This window comes from Aethalodelphis obliquidens, unplaced genomic scaffold (assembly GCF_003676395.1).
Source record: "Aethalodelphis obliquidens isolate GAN/ISIS:26980383/991018 unplaced genomic scaffold, ASM367639v1 scaffold3, whole genome shotgun sequence".
NCBI lineage: Eukaryota > Metazoa > Chordata > Mammalia > Artiodactyla > Delphinidae > Aethalodelphis > Aethalodelphis obliquidens.
The window spans coordinates 30,662,967-30,690,959 of NW_020837947.1; the positions used below are offsets into that span (position 1 = coordinate 30,662,967).

The window sequence follows — 27,993 nt, forward strand, 5'->3', positions numbered from 1 at the left end:
AAGCATCAGCACCAAGCGGGAAGCAATTCCCGCTTCAGCCGCGAAGTGGCGGTCTGCAGCCGACCGGGCCTCGGGGTGACAGGCTCGAGGTTCCACTTAGGGGCGCTCTCGTCTGGCTCGCGCGCCGCACTTCTCCACAGGCGGAACCATCTGACTGAGTCCCTGGTTTCTGTGGGTTTCGTAATCAGCGGACACCCAGCGATCCGGCTTCCGTGCAGCTTCCGGTTGTTTGCTGGGCCGTGCAGCTTCTGGTTGTTTGCTGGGCCCTGCAACAAATAGGGGACGGACTCAGCTGGGCGCTTGGGGAAGAAACTGACCCCGGCGAGCTGAGGTTTCCTACAGGCGTCTGCGGCCCTCTGCCCCTCCATTGCCGGATCTCGGGTCTGACCCGGGCAGCGCGCCTGGTGTCCAAGGAAGGCGGGGGAGATGGTCCAGATGGAGACGCAACTGCAGAGCATTTTTGAGGAGGTGGTGGTGAGTGGAACGGCCAGGGATCCAGGACGATGGCTGGGAGAGGGGGTGGCTCGCGGGCAACGACTCAAGAAACTTGGCCCGGGCAACCTCTCCTCCATCTCTTCTTTGTTGTGAAACCGTGTATGTGTGCAACGGTTGAGCAGTTCTCAAACTGCTGTCCAATTCCAAGTCTCCTTTGAAATGCACAACACCCTTTGTTACAGGCCAAGCAGGCAGGTATTGTTTGTTTCTGCGCGTTGCTGATTAAGGTGACTTGCCCTTGTTGCATTGTATTATTTTGCTCGGGCACGCCCCTCCCCCTCCCTTTTTAAAAAAACAAAATTCACGTCGTTTACTTTTTTTTTTTTAAACAGAAAACGGAAATTATAGAAGAGGCTTTCCCTGGGTGAGTATATGCATGGCAGATTTTTGTGTTTTTACCTGCGTGTATCTTTGTAAGATTTTATTTAGGTCTGTTTTGGAGGTTTTTAAGATCCACTATTCTGATTATGTTGAATTACCTTTTTAAAACTAGTGGCAAATAATGCTATTTTTGTTTTTTAGCATGTTTATGGACACCCCTGAAGATGAAAAAACAAAACTAATTAGCTGTCTGGGGGCCTTCAGACAGTTTTGGGGTGGTCTTTCTCAGGTGAGCTCTGCATTTTTAATACACTCAGCTGATGAATTTTGACCCTTTCTTTTTTCACATTTTCTTTGATGTTGCTGTTAAGGTCTTTCTGGAAAAGGAGAAATAAAATTGTCATCATCTTTTATTTGTCAATTCTGATTTCCATTTGTTTCAATTTGTATTCTTCCAGTAGAGAATCTGTATTGAAAAATCAGGTTGACGACAGCACAGTGAGTTGTTTTTATAAATCTCTCCCAAGTTAGATTATATAAAACCATTTTGATCCTATGCTGATTTATTTGGTATACTTCTAAACAGCTGTGTTAGGGAGTGTAATGGATAAAATTTTCCATTTTTAGGAACTGGAAACTGGCCCAGCATTGATACAAAGATGCCACAATAAGGGTACAAAGATATAATAAAATTGAGGAAAGGAGCAGTAAAACTTAGTAACAGAGAACATTCACCAGAAAATGCAGCCTTGAAAAAGACAAAGTGTGTGATCCTTAAAGAGCTCATAGTCCAGTAGTACCTTATCTTCTCGTGGTGCATTTTGGTAGGAAAATGAGAACTGTTTGCACTTGAGCTGCTGGTGGTTGCGACTTGCTACTCAGACATGAATCACAGAGTTTCAATGCATTCGTTTTTTAAAATTTCTTTTACTTTTAATTATTTTTTTTCTTTTTATTTATTTTTTGGCTGCGTTGGGTCTTCATTGCTGCACGCGGACTTTCTGTAGTTGCGGCGAGCGGGGGCTACTCTTAGTCGCGGTGTGCGGGCTTCTCATTGTGGTGGCTTCTCTTGTTGCAGAGCACGGGCTCTAGGCACGCAGCCTTCAGGAGTTCTGGCACACGCGCTCAGTAGTTCTGGCTCGTGAGCTCTAGAGTACAGGCCCAGTAGTTGTGGCGCACGCACTTACTTGCTCCACGGCTTGTGGGATCTTCCTGGACCAGGGCTCGAACCCATGTCCCCTGCTTTAGCAGGCGGATTCTTAGCCACTGCGCCACCAGGGAAGCACCCTAATTATCTTTCAATAGATAATATATTCATACGGTGCAAAATGCAAAGGGTTGGACCCAATGATGAATCTGCCTTCCATCTTTCTTAGCTTAATTGCTTGTTTCTTTTTCTGTCTGCAAACAGCATTCCCAGTTCATGTTTCCTTCTTTTTTTTTTTAATACATTTATTTTATTTATTTATTTTTGGCTGCATTGGGTCTTCATTGCTGCGTGCAAGGTTTTTCTAGTTGCAGTGAGCAGGGGCTACTTTTCGTTGCGGTGCACGGGCTTCTCATTGCAGTTGCTCCTCTTGTTGCAGAGCACGAGCTCTAGGTGCACAGGCTTCAGTATTTGTGGTATGCGGGCTCTAGAGCACAGGCTTAGTAGTTGTGGTGCAGGGGCTTAATGCTCTGCAGCATGTGGGATCTTCCCCGACCAGGGCTTGAACCCGTGTCTTCTGCATTGGCAGGTGGATTCTTAACCACTGCACCACCAGGGAAGCCCCTAGAAGTGTTTTATGCATAGAATCATTTTTATAGAATGTTCATATGCCGTGTACACTGTTCATTAACACCTTGCTTTTTTCCTCTTAATATTAAATTCTCAAAGTAATTCTACATCAATCCTCTTAAGTTACTTCTGCCTTCCTTTCTTACTTTCTTATAGCAACATAATGTTCTATTATATGGCTGCACCTTCCTTTATTTAACCAGTCTCCTACCAACTGACAGGTTGCTTCTTACCTTTTTTCACTTTAAATAATACTATAATGAACAGTTTTATGCATGGGACACAGAATAAATTTATAGTATTGCTGGGTCAGAGGGTATGTCTATGTGTAGTTTTTATAGAAATTGCCTAATAGCTTTCCATAAGGGTTTTACCAATTTATACTCCCGATAGCAATGTATAAGAGTATCTGTTCCCTAGAGCCTCGTAATAGAATGTTAATCTACTTTTTGATCTTTGAACTTTTTGATCTTTGCCAATCTAAAAACAGGAGAAATTTTATTTCAGTGTGGTTTTATTTTTGCATTTCTCTGAGTGATGTTGAACATCTTTATGACATACTTTAATATTTTAATAATTCATTAAACATTTTATGAGTTAAGACACAGCCCTTGTCTTCGAAAATTTTATATTCTAATGGAGGAGCTGGGAAGAAAATAAGTATTTCTAAATCAGCATTATATGTTCAACAGTAGAAGTGTGTATCAGGGACAGTGGTAGCACAGAGGAGCAGGACATCTTGAGGATATCCTAGAAGATAATCTGTGATTTGGATACTACATTTTGGTATCAGATTTAAAGTTTTGCAAGTCTAGAAATTGGATATGTCATTAGATTCATAACTCATTGGGCTCTTAGGGATTAGACTCACGAAATTCTCATGAGGCTGATGGACTAATTCATAGTGGATTTTTCCCCCAGTGACAGGAATATTTATATCTGCCAGTAAGGGCACTGCTTACAATGCCGTACACAATCTTTGCTAGAGTTTTCTATTGATCATGAATATGTTAATAAAATCGTACTCTTTTTGGAGGTGCCATGTAGTAAAAGTGGTGGAAGTTTATATAATTGTATGATTTTAAGCTTACTATAACTCAAGTACTAAATCTGAATTTTTTCAGTTTTTTTTTTTAGAATTTGTTTTCATCCATGAATTTATAATGGAGTATATCATTCATAGTCTTGATATACTCCCAGGTACTGTTAGCTATTTGTTAGTTACAAAATGTAAGTTTAGACCTAAAGCATAATTATTTTCTGATTTTCCAGGAATCTCACGAACAATGCATCCAGTGGATTGTTAAATTCATTCATGGCCAGCATAGTCCTAAAAGAATTTCTTTTCTTTATGACTGCTTAGCAATGGCGGTCGAGACTGGTCTCCTTCCACCCAGGTACGTTTAATGGTGAATATGAGCAATCTAAAGAATTTTCTTTCTTTCTTTCTTTCTTTTATAAATGTATTTATTTTATTTTATTTATTTTAATTTTGGCTGCATTGGGTCTTTGTTACTGTGCGTGGGCTTCCTCTAGTTGCGGTGAGTGGGGGCTACTCTTCGATGCTGTGCGCGGGCTTCTTATTGCGGTGGCTTCTCTTGCTGCGGAGCACAGGCTCTAGGGTGCCCAGGCTTCAGTAGTTGTGGCACGTGGGCTCAGTAGTTGTGGCTCGCGGGCTCCATAGTTGTGGCTTATGGGCTCTGGAGCGCAGGCTCAGTAGTTGTGGCGCACGGACTTAGTTGCTCCGCAGCATGTGGGATCTTCCCAGACCAGGGCTCGAACCCGTGTCCCCTGTATTGGCAGGAGGATTCTTAACCACTGCGCCACCAGGGAAGCCCAGAATTTTCTTTTTTATTAATGTTTAGAAATTGGTTGAGGGAATGAAGAAGGAAGTTGGGCTCAACAAGTAATCCTTTGTAATATCTCATTTTTAATTTCTAGGATGCAGTATTCTTAGAATTGTATACTTACGGTGCTCAAAACCAGGCAGACTTTGCTCTTCAGTCCAGAGACTAAAATCACTCACGTTCATGAGCTTGTTCCAGTTAACTTTTGTTGTTTTTGTTATATTCACTAGATTGTTTATTGTATTTTTTAGATTCTACATATAAGTGATATGATACAGTATTTGTCTTTCTCTGTCTGACTTACTTCACTTAGCACAATACCCTTCAAGTCCATCCATGTTGTTGCAGGTGACACAGTTTCATTCTTTTTTTATTGATGAGTAGTATTCCACTGTGTGTGTGTGTGTGTGTATGTATGGCATGTCTTTTTTATCCATTCATCTGTTGAGGGACACTTAGGTTGCTTCCATATCTTGGCAATTGTAAATAATCCTGCTGTGAACATTGGGGTGCATGTATCTTTTCAGTTTAGTGTTTTTGTTTTTTTTGGCTATATACCCAGGAATGGAATTGCTCGGTCGGTTCCAGTTTACTTTTGCGGTGTGATGAATTACTTCAATACTTTGTGGCTTAAAACAATAATAATCCTTTTATTATTAACATTCACGATTATAGTGCTTGACTGGGCAAGTAGTATGTAGTTTTTTCTCAGGTCTCGTGATTGTAATCAGATAGTGGCTACGACTGGAGTCATGACAAAGGTTCCCCATTCATATCTGGTGGATGATACCTGGCTGTCATCTGAGACATCAGCTGGCACTGTTGGCCAGAACCTACATGTGCCTTTTCCATGTAACCTGGACTTTCTCACAGCATAGTGGAGTCCAAGAGCAAGCATTCATAAGAGGGCTAGGCAGAAGCTTTATCACCTTGCCTTGAAAGTCATACAGCATCCCATTTGCCAGTATTAGGCCTGCCCAGGTTGAGGGGTAGAGAATGACACTGATACTTTTCATGGGAGGAGTATCAATGTCACATTTTAGAAGAGCATGTGGGATCGAAAGTCTTCTTGCAGCCATCTTGGAAAAATACAGTTTGCCACAAACTGGTAAATGGTAAATATTTAACCAATAGCTTTTGGTACGTATCTTTCTAGTAAAAATATAATGTAATTAATATTATTTAGTTCTACTTTGTGTTTAGTCTTTCATATAAGTAAAAAATGTATAATACTATACGTAATTTTTTGAAAGTGTGCTTGAGTAATATGTACCTTTATGAAAAATACTTACTGGGACTTCCCTGGTGGCACAGTGGTTAAGAATCCGCCTGCCAATACAGGGGACATGGGTTCAATCCCTGGTCTGGGAAGATCCCACATGCCACGGAGATCTAAGCCCCTGCACCACAACTACTGAGCCCATGTGCCTTAGAGCCCGTGCTCTGCAAGAAGAGAAGCCACCGCAATGAGAAGCCTGCTCATCACAACTAGAGAAAACCCACGCACAGCAATGAAGACCCAACGCGGCCAAAAAAAAAAAAAAAAAAACCTTACTGTGGCAAATATAATATCCAAAGTATGCAGACCTTGGCTATTAGAGAACTTGCAAAAATTCTGTCTTGTAATTGGAATGGGTATTCCTTTTTTCTAGGATGGTTTGTGAATCCCTGATAAACTCTGACACACTTGAATGGGAAAGAACACAGCTTTGGGCCTTAACATTTAAACTGGTTCGGAAAATAATTGGAGGAGTGGATTACAAGGTATTTTTTTCCTAATTATTCAATATAAAAAGTAATCGTTGTTAGGTGTGATTACTTTTTCAGTGTACATGTCATAATTTCACATGGGAGAAATGAAGTGGAACCATTTACAAAATCTCCTTTTTTGTTGTATCTACTGAAGGGATTTAAAATTGCTCAGTGTTTCTCACAGCTTCTCTGCTCCCCTCCCAACATTCTTAAAAATGCGGGTGGCTGGTAAATTTCTGTGACAAGTAGGGAAGTCACCAAGCAGACTCTGGGTCCCTTCATGCCACAGATCTTAGGATGTTGGGGCCCCTTTCCAATGAAAGCACAGAGCAGGTGTGTATGGAACTGAGAAGAGATGCAGGCATCAGCTGATGAAGGGAGCAAGTCCTGCTTCACCTTGACCTCCCTTGGACACATTTCCTTCCTTAACTGGTGTCTTCAGCACTCTGCTCTTGACCAAAAACAACAGCATACAGTCTCTAATTGTGTCTCATAATACATCTCAGGAGCTCCATAGCTGCAGAAGCCTCTCCTTCATTCAAGCCACTTTTGTTATTGTCCTTTTTGAAAGACTTGCCAATACCTGACCCTGTGCTTTATGTCTGTATTTTTGCTAATCTAAAATGACTTAACTGATAAGTATTGGCTTGAATTAATTCTAAGAAGCTTTTTCTGATTATTTTCTCTGTACTTGTACTTCACTTTTCTTAGCATTAATATGTGGTTTTTACCTCCGTACTTATTTGTATGGTGCTTTATAATTGTTTCTAATTTCTTTCATATATATGTTTTGTCTGTCTTTTTTACAAGATTGATCACATTGTTTATACTATGGAATGAAATTTCTTCTCTATGTATCAGATTCTGCTCTGAAATAATGCAACTGGTGATAGATATGGATGACCAGTTAACCGAATGGCCTTATTCGATAAGTTTGAGGGATTAAAGTATGTGATGGATGATGAGAAGGGGGAATAAAGTTAGAATATGCAATGGGAAGGAGTAGAAAAGGTCATCTGCCAGAAAGTTTGTATTATTGTCCATGTTTTCAGAGTATTTTCAAGTTATATTCAAATATATTTCTGTCCGTTAAGCTCAAATTAAACTTTTTGGCCCCTCATAGTAATAGAAACTCTTCTAATGTTGTGATGGTCAAAAAAGCTTAGCAGAGTGTGGGAAGTTTAATTTTTATTTATAAGTGACTTTCTTTGTTCATTCACATTGCAAGCCATCCTTTAGAATTCTGCTTTGGAACATGACACTTGTCTTGGGTTAATGTTAGGAGGTGGAATGTTAGCTCTGGTTCAGAAAAAATCAAAAGTGTGACCTTGAGGGTAACATTTTTTTTTCCAAGTGTATAACCTTGAAAACTTTAGATGTTTTAAGTAGCACCGGGGACGTTTTTATATTTTAACCTATGACTTTTTTGTTCTATCAGGGTGTTCGAGATCTCTTAAAAGTGATTTTGGAGAAAACCTTAACAATTCCCAATACAGTGAGCTCAGCTGTAGTGCAGCAGCTTCTAGCAGCAAGAGAGGTAACCATGTCTGCAATTCATTGATCATATCCTTAAAAAAGTCTAGTTTTACATAGTTCTGTGCTTTTAAAACTTATGGTAGCTTGTAAAACGTTCCATTTCTTTACTTCTACAAAAATCGTGTTTTAAAGGTTCTATTTCACTTCCATTGTATTTCAGAGGGAAATTTTATATTTTAATTAATTCATGGTTTTTAACTATGAAAGCAACAATATTGATATTAAAGTATTTTCAACCATTTTAAAACATCAGCCTGGACAACTTAAAAGACCTTTGTGCTTTGTAACTAATGTTGCAAGAATTGTTGGTCTGTTGCCTTCCTATTAGAGTCTACCAATAATTGATGCATTTTCAATGTTTCTTACTATCAGCAGTCATTTTAGTATTTATTAATCTTCATTTTTAGATATTCACATATAAACAAATTTTTTATGCTACAGTTTAAGCCCAGTGAATCCATGAAGTAATATCTCTGCTTTTTAATACCATAGTTCTTGTTGTTGTTGCATTTAAGGGGCTTATCTGTGGGACTAGTCAGAATAATAACATCACCCTCTTATTTTTCTTAGGTTATAGCATATATCTTGGAAAGAAATGCTTGTTTATTACCAGCATATTTTGCAGTCACAGAGATCAGGAAATTATATCCTGAGGGAAAACTTCCACACTGGGTAAATTTGATATTTTCTAAAATTTTTAATAGAAAGTTTTATTAAAAATTGTTATATTAATCTGATTTTTTGTGTGCTTATTCTTTTAATGATCACTTTATTCTTAGATAATAATGTGATTTTTTTGTGTGCTTATTCTTTTAACACTTTATCCTTAGATAATACGTAATACGTATTTCTTTCATTTCTCTGCCATCCTGCTGAGACAGTTTATATATTATGTGATGAAATATACATAGCTTCATCAAATAGCTAAGAACATGGTGGTATGACCTGACTTAATTCAGGAAGAAGTGAACTGGTCAGTAATTGTTTGGAAGGAAGCAAAAGAGAACTAACCTTTTGAGTAATTTTATGTGCCAGGAATTGTACTAAATCTTTACATATTATCTCATTTTATGTAAATGATTCTTGTATTCAGAGCAATCTTGATTTTATTTTTATACTTTTTTGTTTTGTTTTGTGTCAGTTACTTGGAAACCTGGTATCAGACTTTGTGGACACCTTCAGGCCCACAGCAAGGATCAACTCCATTTGCGGTAGGATTATAATTCAAAATATACTAAACAGTACCTGGTCTTTAGTGATCTGACTATTGAACAAAGTTGATGGATGGTATCTTATACATGTCTTGGTGACTTGTTATTTTAGTATAACTTTAGGAGCTTAATAATGTCCTTTTACTTGCTTCAGGTACTTTGTGTGTTAAGTACAGGGAAGGAAAAGCAACTGTCTGGACTGGTCTAAGCTTCAGATAGAACCATTCTAGAAGATGTGTTTCCTGGTGATTAGAGGGAACTTTTAATAGAGCTAGTAAAGCACCATGGAATCTCTAGGCAACTGGAAGTCGCAGTAGATCTGCCCCTCGATTATCTGACTCTCTCAGCCCATTCCAATTTACACCTTTGCTCTGTATTTCATTTATTTTGTTTTCCATTTTTTCATGTTTGTTAGATTCTCAGAATTTTCTTTTAAAAACAAGCACGTGATTTGCAGTTTTTGCAGTGCTCATGTATATTCCTGAATAATTTCTAGAAATCATGGTGGCCTCAGAACAGCCTGGAATATAGACGTTATTTAGTCAATGATGAAGTTTTTAGCACTTTCTGTGAGTCAGGTGCTATTCTGGACACTGGAAATACAAAAACTAAACAGACACTAGACAGATAATTCTTAGGCTTTTAGTTTTTGTAACTGAGTAGATATTGACATCATTTAATGAATTATGGAAGGATTGAGAAGGATGATGACGAATTTAGTTTAAGTTATGTTGAACTTGAGGTGCGTGTGGGACATCGCAGTGACAGTATTTATCAGACATTTGGATACATGAACTGATTGATGGTCATATACTACATCTAAGGCTTCTAGGAGCATCATGTTTAAAGTTACTCAGGTTGACCCTAGATTAAGCGTCTGTAAACTTTTTCTATAAATGGTGATATAACAAATATTTTAGGCTTTGTGGGCTATACAGTCTGCTGCAACTACTCAACTCTGCCATTACAGTGCAAAAGCAACAGTGTTCCAGTACAGCTTTACAAAAACAGGCGGATTTTGTCCATGGATTGTAGCTTGCTGACCTCTGTCCCTGGACAAATGCAACATTTGTGAGTTTAGAAGGCCTGTACAAATTGGTCTTTAACCATCTGGGCTAAAAATAATCAAAGAAAATTCCCAAACTTATATCTAATTAAAACATATTTTTAACCAGTGCCTGGTTCAGCATAGATGTTCATTAAATAGTTGTAGAGTGAATGAAGGGCCAGGCATTGCTATGTTCACATTTATTTAGAAACATTTTTTTGTAATGCATACAGGCCGTTGCAGCCTTCTGCCAGTTGTAAATAACTCAGGCGCCATTTGTAATTCATGGAAATTGGACCCTGCAACTCTCCGTTTTCCTTTGAAAGGCCTCTTGCCATATGATAAGGTATGTTACTAAATACGATGGAACTTTCTAAGTTCCGTCTAAGAGTCTTCATGCTGGAGTATTTGATGTGTAATGCTAAACTGTCTCTTCATAGACTGAAGAAGTAAATATTTAATGAAGGATAGTTTATGGTTTATCATATGATTTCAATATCCAAGTACAGCCTGTGGTTTATGATATTGCAGGTGTCTATGTTCCAATGGTCCACTTCTGGCAAAGCACTTGGTGTTAGAAAATTGAAGTTTTTAATTGATTCCTTATTTTCACTTTTCCTTTACAAAGCAGGGACCACAAATGAATTTGCAGCGTCCCTAAAATTTGAAGAGTGAGCCTCCTGTTTGTTAGATTTTTTTCAGAAGGGGAGGACAAAAGTAGAGTAGAAATTTCTCAAAGGAAAAAAATCCACAAATATCCATAAAATGAAATGTGTGATATAGACATAAAGCTATAATGAAATATGACATTTATTTTATTATCTTGGGGTTTGGAGTAGTGACAGAGCAGGGTATGGGGAGGGCAAGATAGTTTTCATGTACATGTTTTCATGTCAAAAATGACATAGACAGTGATTAGGAAACTTCCAAAAGTGAGGATTGTAAAACAGTGCAACTAAAGTGACAATACTGGGTTCTTGGCATATTAGTCAGCAAAACCTTAGAAGATGAAAAAGTGGAAAACTAAATGGAATTTGCAATCATGATAGCAGTAATAATGAAAACAGAGGAACTTATTGTGAACTTACTATGTGCCAGGCACTGTTTTAAGAGCTTACTTTGCAACAACTTTTATTCTTAACTATCATCTTAATATTTCCATTATCCAGATGATGAAACTGAGACAGTGAGTGGGGTAGTAGCTTGACTAAAAGGCCCCACATTTAGGAAATAGTATAGTCAGGACTTGAACTCTTAACCCGTGTGCTATCAAGTCCTCTCCAAATTTGGAAATGATGTCTATGTTTACACTTGTAGGAGAATGAATAGAAACTGCCTCCATTCCTCTTTGATTAGATTTCTGGGGGAAAAAATCCTTTCCCTACAGTGATGCTTAAGACTTCCACGTGACTGTAGCTGAAGCCATTTCTAACTTTTCCTCTATGACCTTGGGCAAGTCCCTCACCTCAGTTACATCATTTATCAAATGAGGGGTGGGAACAGATTAATTATAAGCACTAAAATCCTATGATTTTTTTCCACTAGATACTGCCTACTCTGTGAAGGTAACAAGTGCCTTTAGAGGATTTTTTGATCCCAATTTCAAATTATTTGAATTAACATTAACTTTGATCTTGAAGCAATAATTTTCTTTATTTTCTTTAAAGGATCTGTTTGAACCACAGACTGCTTTGTTGAGATATGTTTTGGAGCAGCCTTATTCCAGGGATATGGTCTGCAATATGCTAGGTTTAAATAAGCAGGTACTGTACTGTGCTGGAAACCTAGTAAATTCTGCATAGAATCTGCACTATTCTTTTCTCTTTTCTTTGCTATAGCTAACTGAGCAAAACAGTTAAGAACTATTCGGTGATTTTTTTTTTTTAATATATGGTTTATTAAACAATGTATTGTTCTTATCATTTATATATTGCTTTAAGAATATTTAAATTAAGAAGGAGATATTTTAAAAATTGGTTTATTTTGCATTGCTTTTTTTTCTATAAGGCCAGTTTCAAGTATACCTTTTGCCAGAGAAACCTACACATGACTTAACCATAATTTTTGACTTTTTTTGTTGTTTGGGTGTCTATTTTTATAACCCTTGGTATTTTCAGCATGGCCTCAATTGCTGATTTTTTTCTTTTCTTTTTGGTGTGTGTTTGTTTTTGGTGGTTTAACATGTGGGAGGGTTTGTGCTGACTCTGGGTTCCTTGAGGCTGGCCTCATAGTCACTGTTTTGTCTTTTCTTTTTTTCTTCCTTTATTTTTGTTCTGTCCTGTCTTGTCCTGCCCATCCTCCAATGCTCTAGACCTTGAACATTGCTCAGGTATGTTCACAACCTTACTGTTGTATTGTGACTAACGATACGCTGGCCGCTTTGTAGCCACTGATTCCATTTAGAGAATACATGTATGGTCGGGGCTTGAAATTGGCAGGACCATGCTGAGACCAAGGCCACTAAAATGAATTTCTTCTTGGGATATGAGAGTTGTTTTTGGTGGATTGTTTTTGTTTTTGGTTTTTGGTGTTTGTTTTTTTTTTAAATATTCTTTTTTTTAATCAAATCAAGAGACAACACCTGCCACATGATAAAGCCTGTCACTTTTTTGATGGGTTGTTTTTCCCTCCCACTCCATTTTACTGTTTTTCATACTTTAGGGCTAAAGCTAGCCTGGTGGAATTTTCAGAGATGGAAAGATTTGTGGTGGCCTTTATCTTTCCAGACTATTAAAACATAAACAAACAACAACATCAATAAAAATACTTACATTGCTTTGCCTAAAAACAAAAACAAATTAAAAACAAAACAAAAAAGAGAACAAAAGCACTTTAACAGAGATATGTTACTTTTAAAAGTTGGAGTGGTACGCTTTACATGGGGAAGTTTTTTTGGAAACATGGAGATTGACTAAGAAATGTCGCACTCTTAGGTGACCCCACACCTGCTTGACAAACACCCTTCTTTGTCAGTCTTTGCCAGAAGTGTCCTCCCCCTGCAGTGAGCGCCTCGCAGCTGAAGTCCACCTGTGGCAGGAGGAACACAAAATGGCCAAACTTCATAAACCAAACTCTTATACAGTCCCAAGTCTGTTCCAGGACTTTTCACCTTTGAGATTTTAAGCAAAATAGTGGTTCTCATTATTTTTGTTAAAAATTTTTGAGCCCAACATATTAAAATAGACCAGCTTTTTGATTTTAAAAAGACATTCTTGTCTAGGTTATATAAAATAGCGTTGCTGTTTGCAATACTATAGTGAAGGTTGTGCCAGTGCTTCCATTTATAAAGCCCTATTTTTAAGGACATATAGCTTGGCCATAAAACTTGCTCAGTGTTGAAACTTTGCATGCCAAACCTCACCCTAGTAGCAGTATCTCTTTTATTATTTTAAGTTTTTTCTTCTGAAAAATTTACCAAGTCTCCTTGTTTGGACAAGCCTTTGTTCATGTGAAACTGAAACTGCTTCACCCCACAGTATCTGACAGTTAACCTCACATAACCTGTCAATGTAACATCTTAAACACCAAGTCTTTAACTCTGATCAGCTTTCACTTGAGTTAGAGGTAAGTATTCAGTGAACCTTGAAAGAATGCTTCATGCTATGTCTTAAAACTAATTTTTGCAGTGCACTTTAAGGCATACTTGACTCAGTTTCTTTTTGCAGTTTGATGAATAAAGTACCCATGGTCATTTGAGCTGCAAGTACCTTCCCCCAGATATCCTTAGCCATCCTTAGCTTTTTGCTTTTGGGGGCAGCTCGTCTCAAACTAGAAATTGACAAAATTTAGAGAAGGGTGTTTCTGATCTGATCCTTTCAGTAACAAGTTTCAACCTAAAAAAAGTTTATGACTAAGACATAAATCCGTAAAAAATAAAGTTTATAATGGAAATGCTGACAGAACATTATTAATATTGATCTCACTGTAGTGTAAACATTGTCAAAAGTTCACAATTCATCATTAATTGTTTTGGGAGAAAACTGTAGTGAGCGCACTTGTAAGATATATGCTGCATTGACTTGATATATTATTTTTACCACCTGGAGAGTAGGGTAGAAAATGAGAGCACACTGTATAAGAAGCATATGATTAAAAATAAACAAGTTATCTCATCACATCTTTTATCATTACAGAACTATATCCTGCACTATACTTTCTTGTCCTCTCTCTAGCAATGCAATAATTTACTTAAAGCTTTGAAACCTTTTAAGAGCTGTCCATATTGCATTTTCCAGTAGGAATTGGGCTATGGTATTTTATCCTAAAATTGGTTGCATTCAGAAGGTCATAAATAGCCCAGTTCTGTGACCAGCAAGGTAGTGTTCACAGTGTAAGAATCCTGTTTTGTGTATTTGCACAAGAGTTTGTATTCTTTGTACTGAATAAGAGCATTACAAAACAGATTCACTCCTCAAGCTCTTTTGTGGTGGTGTATGAACTCTGGCTACCCTGAGACAGTGAAGTACTAGACTGATCACTCAGTTTATCCTTAAAAGGCACCATTGAACGTGGTACTAACTGGCATGGGACTCCAGTTCTGATTGGTAGAGAATATGATAAATGACATACAATGGGATTTTTCTTCCCAACCTGTCCTAAATAGATACTGCTTTAAAATTGATTTCTGGCACTGAAATAATGATTTTAAGTTAACTTACGCCCACCTAAGTACAATATGTTAAAATTGCACCACATAAGCAGTATCAAAACTTATATGAAAATGTCAGGGGCCACTTAATATAGGATATGCTTACTAAGACGGAAAGCATTATCATTTGCCATTTTAGATAGTGGTGGGAAAAAATCAGGGGCATGGGTGGGGCTTAATGTTAATGTTTCTGTTAATTCCTTGTGCCTGATTTTCAGCATTTACCAAAACTGAAAATTTAATACAAATTTCCGATACAGTTTGAGCTGTTATGCAGAAATTGCATTGTTAAAATACTGAATTTAGATTCTTATTGTTAACACAGGCTTTAACTAAACATACATATACATATGATGTAAACTAATTCAATTTGTATGCCTATATCTTGACTTAAATTTATGAAAGCTTTCAGCAAGTTGTGAATAGCCACAGACATAGCATCCATTGGCTACCAGAATTTTTATTAGCCTTTATTCACAGATCATTAAACTGATTTACGAATTTTCATTTCTTCCACTTTATAAAATTTATGTGGTGGAGAATCTTAATTTTAATGTAATTATCTTTTAGCAGTTGAAAACTAAAGCAAAACTTATTCTAAAGTAGTTAGTAGCACAGATCATTTTATATTCCAGATTTTTCCCTCTTTTTTTTTTTTTTTTTTGGTATTATTAAAATTGGCGAGTAAAAAAAGGAACATGTGTAAGCTATCCCTAAACTTGGTGTGAGAACTATCCTTGGATTTAACCAAAAACATCCGGGAAATATAGAGTTCATTCTGATAGATGTTCTGCTACCCTCAGACCAACCAGTGCATTTGGTGCCATAGAGATTCCTGACTGATTTAATTGTTAACAGAAAATCTGGGGGTAGTCTTGAGTCATGGTATATACTGAAAGCTTATCAGCTTTGACTGTAAATTTCCTAGTTGTTCTTACTTTGCCAAAATCTTAATATTTTTGGTTTTCCTGTAAATCATTAACTATATGACCATCAATCACTGCAGTCCTAAAAATATGTAGGTAAAAATCCAGTTCTCTGAAACAAATAGCTAATACTAATAAGGGAAACTCAAAAATGACCCAGGTGCTAAACACCAATTTTGTTTAGTTTATTCTTTTTTCCTGAAGCAGACTGATGGAAGACCATCATGGATGGAGGAATAGATGACAAATTAGTTAGTTTCCAACTAGCAGCACATTCCCATCACGGAAGAAAAATTCCTACTGGAAATTCTGGCTTTACTTCTTTTCACAAATTTTTCTGACTCTTGTATACTTTGAATGATCTCGCTCTAAATTTGTGTTGTCTGACACATTTCTTAGGTTGTTGGTGGTTGGCAGAACTAGTGAATTTCAAGCCCTGTACACAGTAGTTGTGCATGCTGATTTAAGAAATAGTTTGTAGTGTTGTCTGTTGCACTTTGCTCTGCTTCATAATGATAATTACATTTGGAGGAAAAGTACTGTAGTCCCAACTGGTGGTGTTAATATTGCTCTTCGTAAACCTGTAATGTGACTGAACTGTGATCATGGCATTGTGTTTTTGGAAAAAATATGAAACAACCATTGATGCTTACTGTTTTGGATAGATGTTTGTTTTATTTGCATGCTTTAAGAAAGTGCAGCTATATTGGAGCTTTACAAGTTTGGAGCTGGCAGAAAGCATGCAAAAGAGGGGATGCTCTTCATTATGTTTTGTTTTTTTTCCAAATTTGTCCCCATTTTGCATTTTTCCCCTAAATTTAAGGAAATCATATCCCTTTTTCATGGCAAAAGACTAATAATCACATCTAAAGTTTATAGGGAAAGCATCTATGTTAGTATTGTATTCATTAGAAAGGCTTCCAACTGCCTGGCTATTGAGTCATATAACATTTTATTAAAAGTATAAAAATGGCTTAAAATATGGCTTAACATATTTCTTTTGGTAAAAGTACATTTTTTAAAATCACTTTAAAAAAGCATAAATCTTTTTGCCTCTAGAAAGGGAAGTTGCATTTTCATTTTTAGTGTTTAAACTCAATTCTTTTTCTTGTTTTAGATTTTTAAAATAGTCTAATTTAAAATTAAAGCTGCATTATGTTTGGCTTCTAAGAGGGAAGAGCAGAGATTTAACTTTGAGATCAAGTTTTTTTTTTTTTGTAGAGGAAGTTTTCCTTTCAGTATCAGATCAATACCACACGTTGAAAAATAGACATTGAGTAATCTGGAAGCTATTTAGATATACCTCTGTATATAAAGTTAGTGTAAACATGTGGTGATTACTTTTAAATAAATAGATCACACACTGCTTTGTTTGCTCTCCTGTCATAGTATTTAATTCCTGGAAATCCAGGGTTTTCATATTTTGAGCTAGATTGCAAACTCTGTTATCCCCATTTCGTTTGTCTTTTAAATGATCTTTGTTCAAAAAATAAATAACAAAATTTTCTACTGTGTAATGCCCTTTGTCATATTGGAACAATGATGTCCATAGTGAAAGTCAAAAGTTAATGGGAAGGCTGTTTTGTGTGAGACCTGAAAAATAATTTTTTATGATACTCGTCCTCTATGATAATGTAACATGATGCAGCTTTAACAGACTAAATCTAACCTTAACTTTCTAAGTTCAACTTCATTCCATGCTTCTCAGCCTCTTGTTACGATTAATGCCCATTAACTGGTAACTTCTGAAACTAACCGGGAGGCTTTTGGAATACTGTATTTAATCTCTGCCCTACAGCACAAGCAGCGCTGCCCTGTGCTGGAGGACCAGTTGGTGGATCTGGTGGTTTATGCCATGGAGCGATCGGAGACCGAGGAGAAGTTTGATGACGGGGGAACAAGCCAACTCCTCTGGCAGCATCTCTCGAGTCAGCTCATTTTCTTTGTGCTTTTCCAGTTTGCAAGTTTTCCACATATGGTCCTTTCTCTTCATCAGAAGGTAAGTACCACACCCTTTGCCAGAGCCACTTTACCTGTTGATTAGTATGTTTTAGACTGGTGTGGATGTTACCTAGTGAACAGAAGTTCCGAGCTCTGATTTCTGTTTTGTTCGGTGCCTTTATGATTTCTTAACTTCTCATTTTCTGGTCACCATAAAAACTGCATTCACTTATTCATTCCACATATTCACAGTGCAAGGACCAGGAGATACAAAATGAAAAGGCACTAGTATAGTACCCTCAAAGAGCTCTTTACCGGTGGGAAGATATAGGTATAAACAATTTGATTATAATATTATAGTTCACATAATGGAAGCATGTTTCCTTGTGATAGGAATGAGAGAATAGTCCCTATTAAAGACATCAGGAATGGCTTTCTCAAAGGGATCTTGAAACTATTACTTGAAAGGCAAGTAGAAATTTGCCAAGAGGAAAAGATAGGAAAGTGTTACCCTAACAATAAGATGGTCATTTGGAAAGGGACAAAAGTGTGTGATAGCTGGAAAGGAAAATGTAAAAGGGAAAGTGTTGGTGAGATGAAGAAAGCAGGAAGGTAAGGCCAGACATGGAGAACTTTACATGACCCTGTGTTTGTTCTGAGTTAAATTTACTTTGGGAAGCAAATGAGGAAGGGAATGACATCATCATATACAAGTTGGAAAAATTACTGCTAATGACCACATGTAGGAAGACAGTGATGTAGAGATGAATGGAGCCAAAATCAGAAGCAAAGAAATTAGTAAGGGAGCTGTTGCAGTGGTCCGGGTGAGAGATGCTGAAGACCTAAACCAGGACAGAGAGGAGGAGCCAGAAACCCGGTATGCTGGGAGGTGAATACGACTTGGTGACGATAGGTGACAGGGAGTAACGGAATCTAGGATCACTCACTGGTTTCTGCTTAGACAGGTGAATGAAAGAGTAGAACAATGAATCCGAAACAGGGAATACGAGTGGAAGAGTAAGTTGTGGAAAGGGTTGGTTTTAGGCATAAAGCTTTGGACACATTGAATGGGAATAAAATAGTGTTGTTGTATCTATAGCATCTTGATAGTCTAGATTATTTGGGAGAAATATTTTCATAAGTGTTGTTAAAATCCTTTCAACCACCACTTACCCACCACCCCGATCACCACCACTGGTTTCTGTTATAATCTATACAGGAAACCAGTTGTGTTGGATAACCAGTCCTTGAGGAGTAAAAACAATAAATTTCATCCTTTTGGTATAATAAAGTACTCGTGTTTTGATGAAATATTTTTCGTAATATTCCAAAATTAAACTTGATTCTCATGCATACATTATCGACTTAATCATGTTTTAAAACATTTAATTTTTGATACGCATAGTTGTTTTGGAGGTCAGGGAGAAAACATATAATATTAAAATAATTTAAAAGGCTTTGCTGGGTGTGCCTTGAGTGGAGAAAAAGTAATTAGTAAATGTAAAAGTTAGATGTTATAAATCACAGCAAGATCCTTTCTGACCCACCTCCTAGAGAAATGGAAATAAAAACAAAAATAGACAAATGGGACCTAATGAAACTTCAAAGCTTTTGCACAGCAAAGGGAACCATAAACAAGACCAAAAGACAACCCTCAGAATGGGAGAAAATATTTGCAAATGAAGCAACTGACAAAGGATTAATCTCCAAAATTTATAAGCAGCTCATGCAGCTCAATAACAAAAAAACAACCCAATCCAAAAATGGGCAGAAGACCTAAATAGACATTTCTCCAAAGAAGATATACAGACTGCCAACAAACACATGAAAGAATGCTCAACATCATTAATCATTAGAGAAATGCAAATCAAAACTACAATGAGATATCATCTCACACCAGTCAGAATGGCCATCATCAAAAAATCTAGAAACAATAAATGCTGGAGAGGGTGTGGAAAAAGGGAACCCTCTTGCACTGTTGGTGGGAATGTAAATTGATACAGCCACTATGGAGAACAGTATGGAGCTTCCTTAAAAAAATACAAATAGAACTACCATATGACCCAGCAATCCCACTACTGGGCATGTACCCTAAGAAAACCATAATTCAAAAAGAGTCATGTACCAAAATGTTCATTGCAGCTCTATTTACAATAGCCCAGAGATGGAAACAACCTAAGTGTCCATCATCGGATGAATGGATAAAGATGTGGCGCATATATACAATGGAATATTACTCAGCCATAAAAAGAATGAAATTGAGTTATTTGTAATGAGGTGGATAGACCCAGAGTCTGTCATACAGAGTGAAGTAAGTCAGAAAGAGAAAGACAAATACCGTATGCTAACACATATATATGGAATTTAAGAAAAAAAAATGTCATGAAGAGCCTAGGGGTAAGACAGGAATAAAGACACAGACCTACTAGAGAATGGACTTGAGGATATGGGGAGGGGGAAGGGTAAGCTGGGACAAAGCGAGAGAGAGGCATGGACATATACACACTACCAAACGTAAGGTAGATAGCTAGTGGGAAGCAGCCGCATGGCTCAGGGAAATCAGCTCGGTGCTTTGTGACCGCCTGGAGGGGTGGGATAGGGAGGGTGGGAGGGAGGGAGGCGCAAGAGGGAAGAGATATGGGAACATATGTATATGTATACCTGATTCACTTGGTTATAAAGCAGAAACTAACACACCACTGTAAAGCAATTATACTCCAATAAAGATGTTTAAAAAAAAAGATGCTAACTTTCTGAGAACAAGGTTTCTCTCTCTTTCTTTTTTCTTTAAACTTTACTGTATCTGTTTCTTTAACTGGCTGTGTAGATTTGTATTTAAACATTTTTTACAGTTAGCAGGGCGAGGACTGATTAAAGGCAGAGATCATCTGATGTGGGTTCTCTTGCAATTCATTTCTGGAAGTATTCAGAAAAATGCACTAGCTGATTTTCTCCCTGTCATGAAGCTCTTTGACCTTCTGTACCCAGAAAAAGAAGTAAGTTTTACTAAATAGTTAACAATGTGATTAGAATTATGTCTAATTTATGTTTAAGGATTTTAGTGTGATTTTGTGAAAAGAGCACTGGACTTGAAAGCTGGAAACACGGTTCTTTTCCCAGTTTTTGTGATTGCTGTGATCATGGGATAGACATTCGGTTTTTCTTAACATTAGTTTACTCCTGTATAAAGTGACGAAATTGAACTAGATTATTTTTGAAGTTTATCTTAAATCACAGTTGAACATCTAATATGACAAGCTCTTTCTCTACCTTCTAAACAGGGTTACAATTTTTAAAAGCATGAAACTGTTTTAATCTATACACAGTTGAATGACCACATAATATCAGTATCTGTTAATATGGTTTTTTTGGTTGTTTGCCAATTGAGTGTGTCACACTAGTGTTTTATTATATAAAGTATTTGAGTAAAATATGGTATATATTGATGATTGTCATTTTTTAGAAACATTTTATTATGGAAATTTTTAAATGCACTAAGAAATGTAGAGTAAATAGAAAAAGACACTCCTGTCCCATCACCAAGAATTTTTTTTTTTTTTTTTTTTGGCTCCGTTGGGTCTTCATTGCTGTGTGTGGACTTCTCATTGCAGTGGCTTCTCTTTGCTGCAGAGCACAGGCTCTAGGTGCACAGGCTTCAGTAGTTGCAGCACGCGAGCTTATTTGCTCTGCAGCATGTGGGATCTTCCCAGACCAGGGATCGAACCCGTGTCCTCTGCAATGGCAGGTGGATTCTTAACCACTGTGCCACCAGGGAAGTCCAAGAAATATTCTTATTTCATCTTCTTTCCTCATCTTTTTTATTAATGCCGATGATTTTAAAGCAAATTCCAGACATCCGTGTCATTTCACCCATCAATCAACAATATGTTTTATGTTACTCATTTAGATTGCATGTCTCTTATATGTTCTTGGAAAGCATATATGTGACTTTTAGAAACTCTGTATTCATATTTATCACACTCAGTAAGATAATGATGTGATTAATTTTTTTCATAATGATGTGTTTAATTTTTAAAGAATAAAACTTTTTTTAATAAATTTATTTGATTATTTATTTTTGGCTTCATTGGGTCTTCATTGCTGCACGCGGGCTTTCTCTAGTTGTGGCGAGCGGGGGCTCCACTCTGTTGCAGTGCGCAGGCTTCTCGTTGCGGTGGCTTCTCTTGCTGTGGAGCACGGGCTCTAGGCATGCGGGCTTCAGTAGTTGTGGCTCGCGGTCTCTAGAGTGCAGGCTCAGTAGTTGTGGCACACGGGCTTAGTTGCTCCGTGGCATGTGGGTTCTTGCTGGACCAGGGCTCGAACCTGGGTCTCCTGCACTGGCAGGCAGATTCTTAACCACTGTGCCACCAGGGGAGTCCAAGAATAAAAATTTAATGATTATGAATGCTTTGTGGCAGTAGGAAAAGCTTGACTAAGCACCTGTGGATTTCAGTTATTTTCTTGGCAAGTAAAAACAATCTTGTAGTAGTTTCAATATTTGATAGCTGTTAGATCTTCTGATTTGTGTTATTGAACAGTCAAAGGACAGTTGGAGCTAAATTATGAGATACAGCAGAAATGGATTACTAAAATATATATAATTAGTTAATTGTACTCTTTCTTATATTTAAATTGTTCTTTTCTAGTTTATCCCAGTTCCTGACATTAACAAACCCCAGTCAACTCATGCCTTTGCAATGACCTGCATTTGGATTCACCTCAATAGAAAAGCCCAGAATGACAACTCCAAGCTACAGATTCCAATACCTCATTCCCTAAAGCTTCACCATGAGTAAGTTGTTTGTAGCTTGACAGTTCATTTTTTTTAATTTAATAAATAGTGGGTTGTAGACTAATATTGGTCTCAGTATTTATGTGAAGTATGGAAATCTTCCCACATCCACTAGAGGTAAGGGTAAATATTTAATGTGTACGTTATAACTAAGGGAACCTGATCAGTTGCAGCAGAAAGCAACTAGAAGATTAACCAAGCCTGTTTATATGTATGTGGAGATATATATATATTTTTTTTTTAAATTTTCAGGTCTACGCTTTTACATGTTTTACCTTAGTTAAAATACTTAATTTCCAAAACTATGTGAAAATGTTTCAAAATTGTTTAAGTACTTGGAACTTGAGCATGATCTGACTGGGATATCTTTCACTCCCTGGGCTGCCAGGATTGATTGAGCTGATCTGGCTGGCATGCTCCCTTACATCATTTCCAAAGCTGCGATTACTCAAAGAAGATGCCCTCTTTTAGATAGGACTGGGCTTCCGTCAAGGGTGTTAGGAATAGCTGAACTTCTGAAAAGGACTGTCAGGTCTCTTCAGAGGAGACTGTAGGGTAGTCAGACTTCACATTTCATTTGGCTTTCATTTTTATGAGGTAACCCTTAACCATTTTTTCTTAGTGACATCTGTAATGAAGGTATATTATTGTACTTAAGCAAATAGATAAGTAGAAGACTAGTTCATGAATCTGTGAGTTATTTCTTCATTATCTGAATCTTTGTACAGTATATATAGTACATACTTAACAACCATTCAGTGTTCACTTATCATTACATTCTTTCTGAAATGCATCTCAGTCTTTTATATGTGTTAACACTATGTTTTGGGCAGAAACTATAATACCTATAGGAATAAATATATAGTTGCATGAAATTAAACTTTTTTAGAAATGCAAATTACCTTTCTAGAAATTATTTGCATTTTTTTTCTGTTGAATGGAACTTGAAATTTTAGGTTCCTACAGCAGAGTCTTAGAAATAAAAGTTTACAGATGAATGACTATAAGATCGCCCTGCTGTGTAATGCATACTCTACAAATTCAGAATGTTTTACATTACCCATGGGAGCTCTGGTAGAAACTATTTATGGAAATGGAATTATGAGGATACCTCTTCCTGGAACGAGCTGTTTGGCTTCAGGATCTATTACTCCCTTACCAATGAACCTCCTGGATTCACTGACAGTTCATGCCAAAATGAGGTATGTTCTTTCTTATTTATTTCATCCTATGCCAGGGAATTGATATCAGCGCAGCAAAGACTTGATTTCATGATTATGTGTGTATATTTTATGGCCAGGTATATTTTAAAAAACCTTTAGGTTTATTTTATTACAAAAATGGTATTGTTTATTATAGGAATTCTAGAATATACAAATAAACCCAAAGAAAATGAAAATAATTGCTATAATCCCTCCATAAGAAATAAGCATTGTAAAACTATATTTATATATATGTTTTGAGTCTTTTTTCTATGTATAAATATATGAATTTATAGGGGGTATTTTTGTTTTTTCAAAATGTGTTCTTAACTACAGTACTATTTTATAACCACCTTTTTCTCACATAATCTATTACACACCTGTTTTTTGGTTTTTTTTAATTAAACATGTTTTTAGATCTAGTGCTCTTCAGGAACATGTTTTAATTGCTACAAAGAAGTCTTTTGTGTGTCTATGTATGATTCTTTAGTCAGTTCCACATAGTTGGATACTGAGATTGCAGTGTCTCAGTGTTATAAAGATGGCTATGAAGATTATCTTTCTGGCTGTCTTTGCACCTTTCTGGCTGTCTTTGCACCTTTCTGGCTGTCTTTGCACCTATCCATAATTCCATTTTTATCAAATAATTTGCTGGAAGTAGAATTGCTGAGTCCAGGGATGCAAAAACTGTAATATCTTTCCTATGTTGACTGTACATAAGAGTGCTTTTAGAATTGACATTTATGGTTTCTAAAAGACAGAAAGGGCTGTGTTGGGTGTGATTCTAGAACCTCAAGTGCCCATAGGAGCCAAGCTGATAATGTAAGTGAGTGATGCCTGCCTGGGGCTGCGTGAAGACGAGACAGGTAATAGTGTGCACGGAAGCCTGCGTGTATAGAGGGGTTGAGGCTGACTGGAGCGGGAGGGGCTCAACTTAATGGTGCTGCCACTTGTGCTAATTTCTGCAATGTAAGAATGAACATTAGTGTATCTAGTTCTTGTTTTTTTTGGAAAGGGCTTTTATTTCTAGACTCTCAACCATTAAGTGTTGGCTCAAACTTCAAACACTGCCTAGGTCAAAGAGAATGTATGTGTGGACCTCCAGGTGGGGGGTCATTGATTCTAGAAAAACCATGCTCTTTTTCAAATGGTTAACATTGTGCTAGAATTATACAAGCGCTTTACTGGCATATGTGACAAAATAGAGGAAAGTCCCTTTAGTACCTAATATTTGGGTCTTACCAGTGATTTGTTAAGTAATTCTGTAACAAAAGTTAATTTCTTAAATGGCTTTAGTTACATATTTGAAAAAGAAACAGCCTAAAACCATTCGAGCATGTACCCAAATTTTGAGTTGGGTACATGAGTTGTACCCAAATTTTGCTTTTCCGTGAGCAGAGAGATCCTGAGGCACATTGAAAGCAGCGTGGAAACCAGAATTAGTCTCAGGTTGTACAGTGCGTCACTACCATGTGTCCTGTACAACCTAAACGATTAAAACAGAGCTGATTCAGTTCATATATTTAAGTTCAGATTTATACCAAGTTCTCAATAAGTAGAATAATTCCTGTGTTTATGTCAAAAGTAATGAATTTTTATTTTCTTTTATTTTAATATGTTGTTTCTCCTCAGCCTTATCCACAGCATTGCTACCAGAGTGATAAAACTTGCTCATGCAAAGTCCAGTGTGGCCTTGGCTCCAGCCCTAGTGGAAACGTACAGCCGTTTATTGGTCTATATGGAAATAGAGTCTTTGGGCATCAAAGGATTTATCAGTAAGACAGGACTTTCTGGTGTTTTTAACCATTAACGCTTCCATTCATTCAACGTATACTTTTCTAGTTGCTAGGGATATAGCAGTGTACAGAAATCACTGCCATCGTAGAGATTACCTGCTAAATGAGGAAGACAGACAAAAAATGTAAATAATCGAAATATGGAATATGTCAGGTGATGAACCTTACAGAGAAAAATAAAACAAAAAAGAGGGATAGACCCTCACAGAGGGTCAAGGGAGTGGGATGCATGTTTTAAAGTAAAGTTATGGTTAAGAAAGGGGGGGCGTGTAATTGTGCTAGGTGCTTGGGATGCAGTGAGCAGGACAGACATGATGCCTGTACTCATATAAAAACCAGCGGTCCCATTTGCCTCTCTTTCTGGTTTGCCCGGGGCAGCAATGAGTACCAAGTCTGACTGGCAATAGGCAGGGGATGTTCCTGCATTGCAGAAGACATTGTACGACGTCTGTTGGTTGTTATGCAGTTCTAAATAATAGATATTTTCTAATATGGAAGTGTTTTTCTGATTTGGGGTAATTTTAACTTTTTATTAATACAGTATCATTTTAACCATGGTTACTCTTTTTTCCAGATAACTGAAAGTCAAATTAAACTTTATTAGCAGGGAGGAGGGGGTGTGATGCAATTTGTGTATTAGAAAGTGATCCTCATGCTTCAAAAGGTTGGGAACAGTAACGTTATGAAAGTAATTTAAAAGATAACTAAATAAAAATAAAGAAGTGAGGAAGGTTAGAGTAATTTTTTTCCATATCGTCGCTCTTATTTTACCTTTCCAGATGAACTTGAGTATCATTTGTCAAATTCCAGAAAAAAAAAAGCAAAGTTGTTATTGTTGGGTTGGCCAGAAAGTTCGTTTTGTAACAGAAAAACTCGAACGAACTTTTTGGGCAACCCAAAAATTAGGATCTGGATTTTCTTCCTTAAAATTAAAGTACAAATTATGGAGAAGATTTGGAAAATATATGAGTATATATGTGTGCATGTGTATCTGTATGTTTGTATGTGTGTGTGTTCATGATCAGAGTCTTTGCATGGATTTTATTCAGTGTGACTTTTCTTCAGGTATCTTTTAATACATAGCTGTTACTGATTGGTGCCTTAAACTGTCTTGTTCCTCAAGGTCAGCTTTTGCCAACTGTTTTCAAGTCTCATGCCTGGGGGATCTTGCACACGCTTCTTGAGATGTTCAGCTACCGGATGCACCACATTCAGCCTCATTACAGAGTTCAGCTCCTGAGTCATCTTCATACTTTGGCTGCAGTTGCACAAACCAACCAGAACCAGCTCCATCTCTGGTGAGCTCATTGGAGACTGTCTTTCCTTGGATTTATTAGAAACTTTGTTGGAGATGGGGAACTTAATCCATTACCTCACAGTATTTTTATTCACTGTCATAAAACTCCAGGGCTTCTGGAGTGTTTTATTTCCAGTATAGAAGAAGTAGAGTCCAGTGTTTTTAAATAGAAACCTAGTAAGATAGTTGAATTATTGCCTAGGGATCTTCGGACTGAGAACAAGTACTTCCAAGACCTTTGACATTGTATTCTAACTTAGCCCTTTAGAATACTGGATTCAAATATACTTCAGATTATGGTTAAAGTATCACATCATTTTGATTTTCTCTAAGTGAAAATACATTTCAAATTTTAAAGGATGTACTTTTTGAAATGCTGTGCATCCGGGTGAAATTTTTTAGTCCTGCAGGCTACAAGCTATCTTTTTCAAATGTGTAAAAATGTCAGTTGGTTTTTGCTGTAAAATTTGGCACGTCGGGCTTTTAAAACAAATTAAGCAAAGCTCATTCCCACACAAAAGACGAGTTCATTTGTCTGTTTGTTTTTAACCAAAGAAGGGAAATTTATAGTTTGCATGTTTTCCCGTTGTGATTAACCTAGAATTAGATTTAATTCTGTAGTTCTGAGATGTTATCTGCAGCTTAATCTTTTAATGATTGTTTTTGTTCTCCCACTTTTCAGTGTTGAGAGCACTGCACTCAGGCTTATAACAGCATTAGGTAGCTCGGAGGTACAGCCACAGTTTACACGCTTCCTTAGCGATCCCAAAACGGTGCTTTCAGCGGAATCTGAAGAACTGAACCGCGCCTTGATATTGACCTTAGCTAGAGCAACTCACGTAACAGGTACAGTGAATATGCAGCCACTACCAACAGACACAGATGAGTCAGAGTGTGCTGTGTCCCTCCTGACTACTAAGGGGCAGGGGGCAGGGTAACCTACTGAAAAGATTCTTCTCACTTGTTTCCAAAAAACCAGTTGTTGTTTTGATATCTTCACCATTTTAGTAATTAATGTAAATTCTTCTCTGTGTACTACCATTTTAACTAGGTTGAACATCAGTTTTTGGTCATCTAACATCATTTTAAAGTCATGGTTCCTGAGCTTTTTGGTCTCAGGACCACTTTATACTCTTAAAAAATAATAATAATAATTGAAATTCCCAAAGATTTTCTGTTATATGGATTACATATATGATATTTACTTTGTCAGATATTAAAGTAGGAGTTTTTTAAATATTTGATTTATTTTAAAATAACAGTAATAAACCTATTGCATGTTAACATACATGATATAATTTTTATGAAAAATAAACCCTGTTGTCTCCAAAACAAAACTTTAGTGAGAAGTACCATTGTTTTACATGTTTTGCATCTTTCTTTTTTTTTTTATAGAGCTGCTTT

At 37.0% G+C, this 27,993-nt stretch overlaps 1 protein-coding gene across 9 annotated transcripts in view; it reads left to right on the forward strand.

Moving 5' to 3' along the window:
• The first annotated feature begins 252 nt into the window (after positions 1 to 252).
• MED23 (mediator complex subunit 23) overlaps positions 253 to 27,993 on the forward strand; it is a 41,774-nt gene continuing 14,033 nt past the window's right edge. Inside the window, exons 1-18 of one of the 9 annotated variants that reach the window (XM_027086336.1) lie at positions 253 to 474; positions 828 to 859; positions 1,018 to 1,105; positions 3,866 to 3,990; positions 6,093 to 6,204; positions 7,631 to 7,729; positions 8,299 to 8,400; positions 8,870 to 8,939; positions 10,221 to 10,333; positions 11,655 to 11,750; positions 12,299 to 12,316; positions 17,360 to 17,560; positions 20,355 to 20,498; positions 22,149 to 22,294; positions 23,251 to 23,496; positions 25,129 to 25,271; positions 26,416 to 26,590; positions 27,272 to 27,435. In XM_027086336.1, coding sequence (XP_026942137.1) covers positions 427 to 474; positions 828 to 859; positions 1,018 to 1,105; positions 3,866 to 3,990; positions 6,093 to 6,204; positions 7,631 to 7,729; positions 8,299 to 8,400; positions 8,870 to 8,939; positions 10,221 to 10,333; positions 11,655 to 11,750; positions 12,299 to 12,316; positions 17,360 to 17,560; positions 20,355 to 20,498; positions 22,149 to 22,294; positions 23,251 to 23,496; positions 25,129 to 25,271; positions 26,416 to 26,590; positions 27,272 to 27,435 — 2,122 coding nt within the window. In that variant the 5' untranslated portion in view covers positions 253 to 426. Of the gene's footprint in view, positions 475 to 827; positions 860 to 1,017; positions 1,106 to 3,865; positions 3,991 to 6,092; positions 6,205 to 7,630; positions 7,730 to 8,298; positions 8,401 to 8,869; positions 8,940 to 10,220; positions 10,334 to 11,654; positions 11,751 to 12,298; positions 12,317 to 17,359; positions 17,561 to 20,354; positions 20,499 to 22,148; positions 22,295 to 23,250; positions 23,497 to 25,128; positions 25,272 to 26,415; positions 26,591 to 27,271; positions 27,436 to 27,993 lie in introns of those variants that run through there. The other 8 variants (XM_027086372.1, XM_027086299.1, XM_027086325.1 and 5 more) reach the window with 8 other exon arrangements.